Source organism: Rhincodon typus, chromosome 3 (genome assembly GCF_021869965.1).
Source record: "Rhincodon typus isolate 14 chromosome 3, sRhiTyp1.1, whole genome shotgun sequence".
In the NCBI taxonomy this organism is placed as follows: domain Eukaryota; kingdom Metazoa; phylum Chordata; class Chondrichthyes; order Orectolobiformes; family Rhincodontidae; genus Rhincodon; species Rhincodon typus.
The window spans coordinates 121,141,303-121,153,756 of NC_063334.1; the positions used below are offsets into that span (position 1 = coordinate 121,141,303).

General features: G+C 42.7%; 1 protein-coding gene across 1 annotated transcript in view; it reads right to left on the reverse strand.

The window, feature by feature from the left end:
* Nucleotides 1-12,454, reverse strand: part of LOC109917035 (adducin 1 (alpha)) — a 99,457-nt gene that overhangs the window by 48,461 nt on the left and 38,542 nt on the right. Inside the window, exon 2 of the mRNA XM_048594118.1 lies at nt 12,168-12,381. Coding sequence (XP_048450075.1) covers nt 12,168-12,362 — 195 coding nt within the window. The 5' untranslated portion in view covers nt 12,363-12,381. The remainder of the gene's footprint in view (nt 1-12,167; nt 12,382-12,454) is intronic.

Sequence of the window (12,454 nt, forward strand, 5' to 3'; positions counted from 1 at the left end):
GAAGGCTCGAGACCCGAAACGTCAGCTTTCCTGCTCCTCTGATGCTGCTTGGCCTGCTGTGTTCATCCAGCTCTACACCTTGTTATCTCAGATTCTTCAGCATTGGCAGTTCCTTCTATCCCTTTATCCAGACAATTTTTTGCATATTGCGAGGTAACTGTTGAACTCCACTAAAACAAGAGGGTTTCACAATTTGCTATTCACATGGCTGCAACGTTCAACATAACCTATACTTCAACAAAAAACATGACAGAATTCCTTTTGTTGAACTATTTACTATGCATCAACAATTTAAAAAAGTGATAATGGCCGGCCAACTTTAACTTCTGCAATTCAAGGATGAAGGGTTTACCCAATGGTGAAGTTTCCTGTAACTTTCAGTGCAGTCAGAGGGAATTCTGGAATTTTGAACCAGTGTTGATGCAGAAAATGCACTACGTTTCCAAGTTTAAATGATGTGTTACTTGCAGAGGAACACAGAGGTGATATTCCCACATGCCTGCTGCCCTTTTCCTTCTAGGTTATAAAGATCCACAATGATGTCAGGGTTGTAGCTATACTAGAACAGTATGGCTAGGAGTGAGGATAGTTTTGGAGAGCAAGAATTCATATTACTGCCTCTCAGGACATTGTCAGGGCACATAACCTGTAGTATCCTGTGCCTTCAGCCACTTCTTGATATCAGATGGAGTGAATCACATTAGCTGCAGACTAGGATATATGATAATCCTTAAGCAAGAACTACGGAGCACCAATTGGGATCAGATGTTCTCAGAAATGCACAACAGAAATGTGGAGGTTGTTTAGGGAGCAGTTGCTATAAGTACTGGATAAGTTTGTCCCACTGAGCAAGGAAAGGATGGTAAGGTGAAGGCACCTTGGACGACAAGACATGTGGAACACCTAGTCAAGAGGAAGAAGGAAGCTTATGTAAGATTGAGGAAGCAAGGATCGGACAGGGCTCCAGAGGTCTACAGGGTAGCCAGGAAGGAACTGAAGAATGGACTTAGGAGACCTAGAAGTGGGTATGAAAAAACCTTGGCAGGTAGGATCAAGGAAAACCCCAAGGCGTTCTATGCTTATGTGAGGAACAAGAGGCTGGCCAGAGTGAGGCTAGGGCCAATCAGGGATACTGGAGGGACCTTGTGCACGAAGTCAGAAGAGGTAGGGGAGGTCCTTAAATGAATACTTTGCTTCAGTATTCACCAGTGAGAGGGACCTTGACGTTTTGTGAGGACAGCATGAAACAGGTTGATGTTAGGGAGAAGGATTTACTAGAAATTTTCAAAAACATGAGGATAGATAAGTCCCCTGGGCCAGACAGGATATACCCAAGGTTACTACAGGAAGCGAGGGAAGAGATTGCTGCCCCTTTGGCAATGATCTTTGCGTCTTCACTGTCCACTGTAGTACCAGAAGATTGGAAGGTGGCAAATGTCATTCCCTTGTTCAAGAAAGGGAATAGGGATAATCCTGGAAATTACAGACTTGACAGTCTTACTTCTGTGGTGGGCAAATTATTGCAGAGGATTCTGAGAGACAGTATTTGTGATTATTTGGAAAAGCACAGTTTGATTAGAAATAGTCAGCATGGCTTTGCGAGGGGCAGGTCATGCCTCAAGCCTTATTGAATTCTTTGAGGATGTGACAAAACACATCAATGAAGGTAGAGCAGTGGATGTGGTTTTTACAGATTTTAGCAAGGCATTTGATAAGGTTCCAAATGGTAGGCTCACTCAGAAAGTAAGGAGGCATGGGATTCAGGGAAATTTGGCTGTCTGGATACAAAACTGGCTGTCCAATAGAAGACAGAGGGTGACAGTAGATGGAAAGTATTCAGCCTGGAGCTCAGTGACCAGTGGTGCTCCGCTGGAATCTGTTCTGGGACCTCTGCTCTGTGATTTTTATAAATGACTTGGATGAGGAAGTGGAGGGATGGGTTAGTAAATTTGCCGATGACATGAAGGTTAGTGGAGTTGTGGACAGTGTAGAGGGCTGCTGTAGGTTGCAACAGGACTTTGACAGGATGTAGAGCTGGGCAAGGAAGTGGCAGATGGAATTCAACCCAGAAAAGCGTGAAGTGATTCATTTTGGAAGGTCAAATTTGAATGCAGAATGCAGGGTTAATGGCAGGAGTCTTGGCAGTGTGGAGGAACAGAGGGATCTTGGAGTCGACGTCCATAGATCCCTCAAAGTTACTTCCCAAGTTGATAGGGTTGTAAAGAAGGCATATGGTGTGTTGGCTTTCATCGGCAGGGGAATTGAGTTTAAGAACCGTGAGGTTATGCTGCAGCTCTGTAAAACTCTGGTTAGACCACACTTGGAATATTGTGTTCAGTTCTGGTCACCTCATTATAGGAAAGATGTGGAAGCTTCAGAGACAATGCAGAGGAGATTTACCAGGATGCTGCCTGGACTGGAGGGCAGGTCTTATGAGGAAAGTTTGAGCGTGCTAGGGCTTTTTTCATTGAAGCGAAGAAGGATGAGAGGTGACTTGATAGAGGTGTACAAGATGATGAGAAGCAGAGATAAAGCGGATAGCCAGAAACTTTTTCCCAGGGAGGAAATGACTATTACGAGGGAGCATAATTTTAAGGTGATTGGGGTAGGTATAGGGGAGATGTCAGAGGTAGGTTCTTCACACAGAGGGGTGGGCGTGTGCAATGAGCTGCCGGCAGTGGTAGTGGAGTCAGATACTTTTAGAGATTTTAAGTGACTCTTGGATAGGCACAAGGAGGATTGTAAAACATAGGGTATACAGAGTAGATTGATCTTAGTAGGATAATAGGTCAGCACAACATTGTGGGCCGAAGGGCCTGTACAGTGCTGTACTGTTCTATAATTTAAGCCAAAGAATTGCAGATGCTGGAGGTCTGAAACAAAAACGGTTGGCAAAATTCAGCAGGTCTGCAAAGAAAGCAGAGTTAATGGTGAGTTTAGTGACTCTTCATCAGAACAAATGGCATAGATTTTAGGACCTCTTCCCTCTTGTTTTTAAACCTAAATATAGGGTGTTCGGAACTAAGTTGAAAAGAAGGACCACAAAGGCAGTGATCTCAGGATTACTATTGTGCCACATTAGGCAGAATAGAAACAGTAGTATATATCAATTGAAGACATGGCTGGAAAGATGATGCAAAAGGGGAAGATTTCAGATTCCAGGGAGATTGGGACCAGATCTGGGAGGAGGTGGGACCAGTACAAACTGAGCAGCACTGAGATGGATGCCCTTGCGCAAGTATTTGCTGGTGTGGTTGATGAGGATTTAAACTAGAACAGTAGGCAGATGAGAACTTAAGTAGGGTGATGAGGGAAAGAGAAGAGAAACAAGGGCAGTAATAAAAGAAATAACAGTGAAATTAAAAAAAGGAAGATAGGGTAATCAAGGGCACGAGGCAAATAGGGTCACAGTACAAAAAGTTCGGATGACTAAAAATGGCAAAAAAGGAGAGCCTAAAGGCTTTATCTTAATCCACATTCAGAATAATATGAATGATGCAAATAGAGGTAAACGGGTATGATCTGAAGATGTAGAGTCCATTTGGGTGAAGGTGAGAAAACAGCAAGGGAAAAGCAACATTGGCAGGAGTAATGTACAGATCCCCAAACAGAAAAGGGGATAAATCAGCAAATAATAGGAGCTGGTGAACAGAATAGAGCAATTACAGGTGACTTTAATCTTCATGTTGATTGAGTTAATCATGTTGAAAAGGATAGTTAAGACAAATTCATAGAGTGTGTTAGGAAAGCTTCCTGAAGCAAAATGGCATGGAGTCAACAGGCTATCTCAGATATGGTAACAGATGAGAAGGCAGGTTTAATAAATGATCTAAGATTAAAAGATCCCCAGGAAGTAGTACCCAAGCTGATTTTTCATATTTTTATTCCTTTTAATTAATTTTGCTTTGGAGTTGTGAACTGAAGATGACTTGTGGACTTTGGGGAATAGGTTGCGGTCAAAGGAAGAGAACAAACCAAACAAGCTGCTTGTCTGAGAGACCAAGCCTGGAGGTTAATTGCAGGCCAATTCTTGATTAGAAGGGCTCCTATGGTCACAGTGCCTATGGAAAGAGCACTGTTCAACAGCTAGCAGAAATTGGCTATTAATGAGGTCACTGTTTGGAAACTGGCTCCAATAAGTCTGGAAGTGATCCTATATTGAAGCAGATGTTGAATGGTAATTGAGGCTGCATAAAGAGACCATCAGTCTATTATGGTCAGGGTTGGAGTCAAAGTTTTTTTTTTGAACTGTGTTTGGTGACAAAGCATGAAGGATTTGCATCAAGATTTCCCTGCCTAATCTCCAACATCAGCTCCCAGAACTCCAAAAGAATAGAAAGCTGAATTAGAAGTATTGAACTTTACCTGAGTGAACTGGAAAGGTGACCCTAATTAACACTTCCAGAGAAGCAACTCAGGAGTCCACAACTCTTCCTGTGAAACAATGCATCATGAAAAACATTTAAGTAATCCGGCCAGGTTTGTTATTTTCTTTTATTTATAAAATAATGGTGTTTGTTTGTCTTTTATGTGAATGGGGGCTGAAAAACAAGAAGTCGGTTTTGGATTTAACCAACATTAATTACACTACCTTGTTTTTTTTCCCCTCTGTATTTAATAAATTAAGTCTTTTGTTTAAGATATAAAGCCAGAGTTTAGAATTATCATTTGCAAAGTTTGGGATTAGTTATTTAAAAACCTGGTTAGAGGTAGAAAGGCTGATTTGGCTCAGCTGTCTGTGTCCATGTTCTAACACATGATTGAATTTATTATTCAGTTTCAGGAGTGAGAAGCTTAGGTCAGAAACCACTATTTAATTTAAATAAAGGGCATTGAAATGATGATGGACTTAGCTAAGGTAGACTGGGCAAATACATTAGCTGGAAAGACAGTAAGCACATGTTGAACAGGACTTTGTGGAAGCTTGGAGGGTAGCAAGGGTGAGTACTTTGGGTGGGCTTTTTTTTTGGTTCATGAGACATAGGCATCACTGGTTAGGGATGCTGGCCTAATGGTCCTGGAGAAGGTGGTAAGCTGGTTTCTCGAAGTTGCTGCAATCCTTGAGGTGGAGGGAAACTCACAATGCTGTTAGGAAGGGAACTCCAGAATTTTGACCTAGCAACAGTGAAGAAGCAGTGATAAAGGTTCCAAATCAGGATAGTGTACAACTTGGAAGTAACTTGCCAACTTTAAATAGAGACAGATAGTCAAATACCTCATGAATTTTAAACTTTTTAGTGACTGAATTTCTGTCTTTTTCACCAGGGCCTGCTAGCATCTTCCTGAGGTAAAGGCAGACATTTTTTTTTCTTAAATACCTCATCATGCCCTCTGCCTCCATGTATAAGTCCTCTTTTCGGCCCCCAATTGATCCCATTCATCCTTTCACTGCCTTGGCTACATATGCATATTCATTTTTTCTTTTTTTTTTAAAAATTTAACCCATTTTTCTAATCAACCTGTTCAGAGATGTTCTGATGTTACGCACCTCTAGAGCAGATTGGGCCTCCCAGTCCAGGGGTAGGGACACTACCATTGTGCCAACAGAGGGTCCTATCAGTGTGATGGAAGTGTAGGTAAGATGAACATTTTTCAAGAAGCTAAGAGGATGGTTTTGATCTATTGACTTCTGGATTATGGCCTGCCAAGCTTCCATTGCATCACTCTGCACTGCCTGACCCTTCTATATCCTGATTCTCACTTGTATTTTCTACTTGACATTGCTTTTTCTTCCTACTCAGGGAGCTCTAGATATTTTCACCCTATCTTTCCCTTCTGAGGGAATATATCATGACCATGCCAGAAAACACTTCTCTGAAGGTAGTTCATTGTTCAATTACCCTTTTCTGCTAACCTTTGGACTAAATTCATTACTGCAGATCCATTGTTAAAACATAGAAGCTGGCATTTCCAAGATTAATTTTTACTCTGGATTGTTCATCCCCATTGTACTTAAGTCACCTTAAACCCTATGGCACAGCGATTACTACCTTCTAAATATTCTCCTCCAACACTTGGCCCAATTCATTCCCAAGAACCAGGTCTAGCAGCCCTCCTTTCTGGTTGGTTGGGAAACATTGCTGTAGCAAATTGTCTTATTCACATTAGGAACTCTTGTCCTTTTACTATAGATAACAAGGTGTGGAGCTGGATGACCGCAGCAGAGGAGCAGGAAAGCTGGCGTTTCGGGTCTGGACCCTTCTTCAGAAATGGGGGGAGGGGAAGGGGGCTCTGAAATAAATAGAAGGGGGGGGGGGGGGCGATGATAGAAGGTGGATAGAGGAGCAGATAGGTGGAGAGAAGATGGACAGGTCAAGGAGCCAGGGATGAAGCCAGTACAGGTGAGTGTAGGTAGGGAATTTGGATGGGGGTTGGTCAGTGAGGAGGGAGGGGTGGGCAGGTGGGAGGGAAGATGGACAGGTCAAAGAGGCAGGGATGAGGCTGGTAGGAAGGAACTGGGGGTTGGTCAGTGAGGTGGGAGAAAAGATGGACAGGTCAAGGAAGTGGGGTGCTGGTCTTGGGATGAGGTTGGGGGTGGGGAGATTTTGAAGCTTGTAAAGTCCACATTGAGACCACTGGGGTGCAGGGTTCCCAGGCGGAATAGGAAGTGCTGTTCCTCCAGCCCTTTACTGTTCCTTACCCTATTACTATTCCAATCTATATTCAAAAATATAAGTCTCCATAATTTCTGCACACTTCTGCAATTTCGTTGAGAATTTGTTCCTCCACATCCTGCCCACAAGTCTGTGGCCTAACTACATCAAGCTATGTCATTGTAATTTAGTTAATCCTTAGCTGGAGTTAAGTTGATCTGTCCTTGTACTTGGGATATTCTTTTCATAGAATCCCTACAATGTGGAAACAGGCTCTTCAGCCCAAGTCCACACCAAACCTCAAAGTAACCCACCTAATCTACACATCCCCGAACATTATGGGCAATTTTAGCACAGCCAATCCATCTAACCTGCACATCTTCTGACTGTGGGAGGAAACAGGGACGTGGGGAGAATGTGCAAAGACAGTCACCCGAGGCTAGAATCGAACCTGGGTCCCTGGTGCTTTGAGGCAGCAGTGCTAACCACTGAGCCACCGTGTCGTCCTGTATTGCAACACTTTCAAAGCTCTCCCCTGACACCTCCACCTCCTCCATCCCCCTAAAATAGAACTTAAGATAAGGACTTATGGTACAGAAATCATTTAATGAACTCTTGACGTTTGCCCGTGTGATGTATTTAAAAACACTGAACAAATTGTGTTACCTCAGTAAAATAACAAGTCTCACATTCCAGAGGCTATTCAAAGTGGATAAGAATCCATACATAACATGAAAAAGTAATCAAAATCAAAATGCTAAAGGCAGAACACAATTTTATTATGAACTGAAATGAGTAACTAAATGTTTCAGAATTTTTATTATGAAATTCAGGCCTTTAGGTCAATATTCACGACTATTTATAATGGCATTCTTCTTAAAGACATGAGCATTTTCCTCCTCAAACTGTAATCCTGTCAACTGATTATTGAAAGTATGCTAAAATCAGGATTCAGCAGAAATGAAAATGCATCAAACTGTATGGGATATAATAATAGATCCAAGCAAGGTTTTACTTTTCAATTTATATACAGGTCAAACATTGTAAAGCAATGGATTATGTCATGTCCAGATGAGGAGGAGAAACAGCCTGAATGGATCTGCTGCCAGTTCACTCTGGCCAAATCATATCTGATCTTATTAAAGTCAACCTTCCTACAGTGAGAACTTTAATTTCAGACCCATCTTATCCTTTTCCATAACAATCTTCGATCTAACAGAGTTATGACCGCAAAATGCTCCACCCACTTACTTCAACAATGTGCCCAGCTTTGTTGCCTTTAATCAAGTCCAGGATTGTCCCCTCTTGTAGGGTCTTCTACACACTGGCTTTTTTTTGGGTGGGAGGGGGGTGCGAGAGAAGGAGGGCTAACAGTGTCATGGAATTTCCTAGATACACAAACATTCACTAATGAGTTATGATTGCTGATGATGACGGCAAAAGGTGGGTAAATACAATAATAGGGGATTATGTTCAGCAATGTCAACTTCTCCAAGATTAATTGGGACAATAGTGATAAGGATTCTAAAGGGAGCAGGTTTCTTGAACTGTATTCAGGAGAGCATTTTATGTAAACCTGTAGAAGGTTCTACAATGGGCCTTCTTCAGGGGAGACAGACCATGCAGGTGTATGAGGTGGCAGCATTTTAAATGACAGCAACCACAGCACCATGGTTGGCAAAACAGGGTTTGGACTGGGATTGGCAAATTTTATTAGAATAATACAGAATCCATCCAAAGGACACTTTGAACAGCTACTTCTGTGTAAATTTACACCAGAACAGTGGGAGGCGTTCAAAAGGGAAATGGGGGAAAGAGTACAAGCCCAGCATGTTCCCTTAGTTTGAGCAACAAGCTCAGAACGCTGCATACCTAAAGAATATTTAGGAATGGATGAAAAGGAAAAAAAGGAGTGGAGAACAAATTAACAGAGGCCCTAGTGGAATATAGAAAGGGTGGGTCCGGGGGGGGGAGAGGGGGGTGATCTTACAGCAATTAGGGGAACGAAGAAGGGCTATGAAAGAAACGTTAGCCAGCAAGATTAGGGAGAAATTCAAGATATGCAAGTAGATTAGGGGGAAGAGAATAACCAGGGAAAGATTAGAGCCCAACAGGGAAATCTATGCAAGGAACTGTAGGACACTGGTAGAGTCTTAAATGAGTACTTCACATAGGATTGAGGAAAAAGATGTAGGTACAGAAATCAGGAAGATGGATTGTGAAATTCTTGAGTGATTTGATATAGGGAATAATGTGGTATTGGAGGCTTTGCGGGGCTTTAAAGTGGACAAATCCCCAGGTCAGGATGAGTTGTATCCCAGGCTGCTGTAAAAAAGAGGAAGCAGGAAATCGTAGGGACCCTGAACTAAATTTGTAGTTCTTCTCTGCCCATGGGGAGGTGCTAGAGGGCAGTTGATGTGGTTCCACTATAGAGAACGGTGAGAAAGACAAAACTAGGGAATTAGAGACCAGCGAGTCTCTCATCAGTGGCAGGCAGACTATTGGAGAAAATTCTGAGGGACAAAATTAATCTCCATTTAGAACAGGAAGGTGTTATCAGGGACTTTATGCTGGAACTCTATTAAAAGTTGGTTAGGCCTCAGTTAGAATATTATGTGCCAATCTGGAATTCACATTATAGAAGGGATGTGATTTCATTAGAGAGGGTGTAGATGAGATTTAACAGTATGTGGCCTGGGCTGTTGTGTTTTAGTTGAAGACAGATTGTATAGACTGGGGTTGTTTTCCTTTTGAGTAGAGAAGGCCAACGGGGGTCATGGATTATGGGTGTAAAATTAGGAGGGACACAGATAAGGTAGACACGAAGGAACATTTCTGCTTAGTGTAGGGATTAAGAACCAGTGAACTTGGATGGAAGGTAAGGGGCAGGAGATTTAGACAGGATAGGGGGAAAACATTTTTCTGTCAGAGGGCAGTGGGAATCTAGAACTCACTTTCTGTAAAGATGGTTGAGGCAGAAACCCTCATTAAATATTTAGATATGCACTTGTGAAGCGAAGGCATTCAAGGCTATAGGCCAACTGCCAGAAAATGGGATTAGACTGGTTAGGTAGTTGGTTTTTGACTGGTGCAGATTTGATGGACCGAAAGGACTTTTTTTCTGTGCTGCAGACTTCCATGACTCTGAGCTGACTTCAGGAAAGAAGAGATTTTCTTAAAGGAATGGTTGAGCAGATCGGGAGTTAAGAAAAACGAGAGGTGATCTTGTACTGATTGTAATGAGGTCAGTCAGGTGGATTTCATAGAACGAGTTACCTGAATGGACCAGATTAACAACCCTAATCAGGGAGCCTTGTTGACAGATAAAATAGGGAGTGTCAAGGACCTTCAGTGTATAAATATGGGGTGAGGGGATACTGGCCTCTGGGGAGTTATTTCACTGGCAATGACATAAGAATGTTCCTGAAGAAACTCTCTTGCAACAGTTGTCTTTGAGTTAGGCTAAGCATTTCTGGCATCATACTATTATTTGGGAAGCTTGAATCATTTGATCCTGCTATCAAAGACTGAGACCAATACTTGGAAACAAACAAGGCAATGCCAATTCAGTTTGAACTTGGTGGGCTCTAATACTTGTAATTGTACACAATAAGTTGGAACACCATCTGGGAGGCCAAGTAGCAAATACATTGAGCCATCCCCTATTGGCATACACCACTGGTGGTGCCATTACTGGAAGAGTCTGTAAAAGTTAAATTTTCTGGACACCCTTCCAGTCATAGCTGACAATATCAGACTTTGGATGCAGCAAGATCCAATCCTGGCAAAACTAAAACAGTCGATGAGGGAAACCTAAGGGCTGTCACAAACAGAACCAAAACATTTTTGGACCTGGAGAGACCAGCTCAGAGGACAGCACACTGTTGTGGGGAGCAAGAGTGTTTATCTGGTGATGACACTTACTCAGGACACGATGAATTACACCAGGATCATTCAGGGGTTTCCAAAATGAAGATGTTGGCAAGAGGTTATATCTGGTAGCCAGGCTTGGATGCAGTTGGTGGGGCAGTGCCCAGAATGCCAGCAAGGACAAACTACTGCCAGCAGCTCCCCCACATTCATGGGAATGGTTTGTTAAACCGTGGACTCGGTTATATATTCAGCCAATGAAAGGACCTGTATAATTAGTGTTCTTGGTCACTGTAGATGCCCACACAGTGGCTGGACACACAGTTCACTCAAACACAGGAATGACTACAGAAAAACCGCATGCATTATTTGCAATACACTGACTCCTAGAAGTGTTGGTCACAGATAATGGGCCATCGTTTGCCAGCAGGAAATTTGACTAGGTATTTCCTAAAGTCGAATGGCATTCAGCATAAGGACAGATCCATACCATCCATCATCCAATGGCCTGGCAGAAAGACTAGTTCAAACTTTGAAGGCAGGTTTGAAGAAACAGCCCACAGCTTCGCTAGATACCAAACTGTCCCACTACCTATTTGATTATAGGACCACCCCTCAGGAGTCTACAGGGATAGCTCCAGCAGAGTTGCTTAAAGGCAAGACAACTCTGCACCAAGCTGCAGGAGGCAGGATAGCGTCGTTGAAATGGCATCAAATGCTAGCGCCAGATTCCGCAATCATTTTACTTCAGGGGATAAGTTTGGTGTAGGAACCATGGAAATGGCCCTGCAATGGTAACAGGCTCGGTTGAGGCAAGGTCAGGAACAGCAGCATATAAAGTTCAGGTAGGAGCAACAGTCCTGAACAAGCATGGAGACCATGTTAAAGTCGCAAACAGTGTGCTCTTCAGATCAAAGGCTGTTGGAACCCATAGGTTCTCCCACTCTGTCAAGCATTGACGAGACATCAGATGGACATGGTGGATCTTGTCGCATTGACGTCTTTTGCTGCTGAAAGAGGAAAATGAATTTCCCAGACTATCTGGGTGCAAAAGGCAAGTTCCTGTGCAATACACACTACCTGTATCCAACGCAGAGTCAGGGGAACCTGATTCAGTGCTAAAACACTCCAGGAGGCACCACAAAGTAAAAAAAATAAGCCAATGTTTTTGTACTCTGAGCAGGAGGGTGTAGTGACTAAAAAAGGTCAGCAAGGTGGACCTCAAGCAGTTTCCTGATTGGACTAGATTAACAGCCCCAATCGGAGTCCTGGCTAACAGATTAAAAAGAATAATGTCAGACACTGACACTCAGACCTAGCTCTGAGGGAGTTGGATTGATGTCAAGGACCTACGACATGTAAATAAGGGGTGACTTGGTGACAGGATACCAGCCTCTGGATTTATTTCAGATCTTATTAAAACATATTTTTTTAAGGGACCTTTAAAAGTAGTTGAGCATTGTGGAACAGGCAGAAGAGTGCAGCTCAGGCCAAGATAAGATCTTCCATGATCTTACTGAAAATTGGAATAGGCTTGTATAGCCAAGTGGCCTATTCCTCCTCTTTACAGAGCCACAAATACAATTGCAATGGCCTAAATTTTATTCGTACCTATCATACATCAGTGGTCAAGTCTGCACCTGGTGTTTATTTTAAATAGTAATGGGGCACCTAGAGATTCAATTAAAAAGGTAATGCTTTTACCGGACTTTGTAGAATCATGGAAACCCTTTTCCTCTGCTCCATCATATTGAAATCCTGGCGCAAATCTGGTGGCATATTCCTTTCTCTGAGGTATTCAGGATTGTTCTCATCAACTCGGTCAAAGTATTTCTCCTTGTGCGGAGCAGTTGACGGAGGTGGAGAAGTAACCACCCCGACACCAGAGTCACCATTCATTGCAAGTTATTCTAGGTTCCTATGGAGGAAAACAAATTGTAATGTCAACATATAAATCAATAACTAATAAATAAAGACCCCCACCTGGTCTA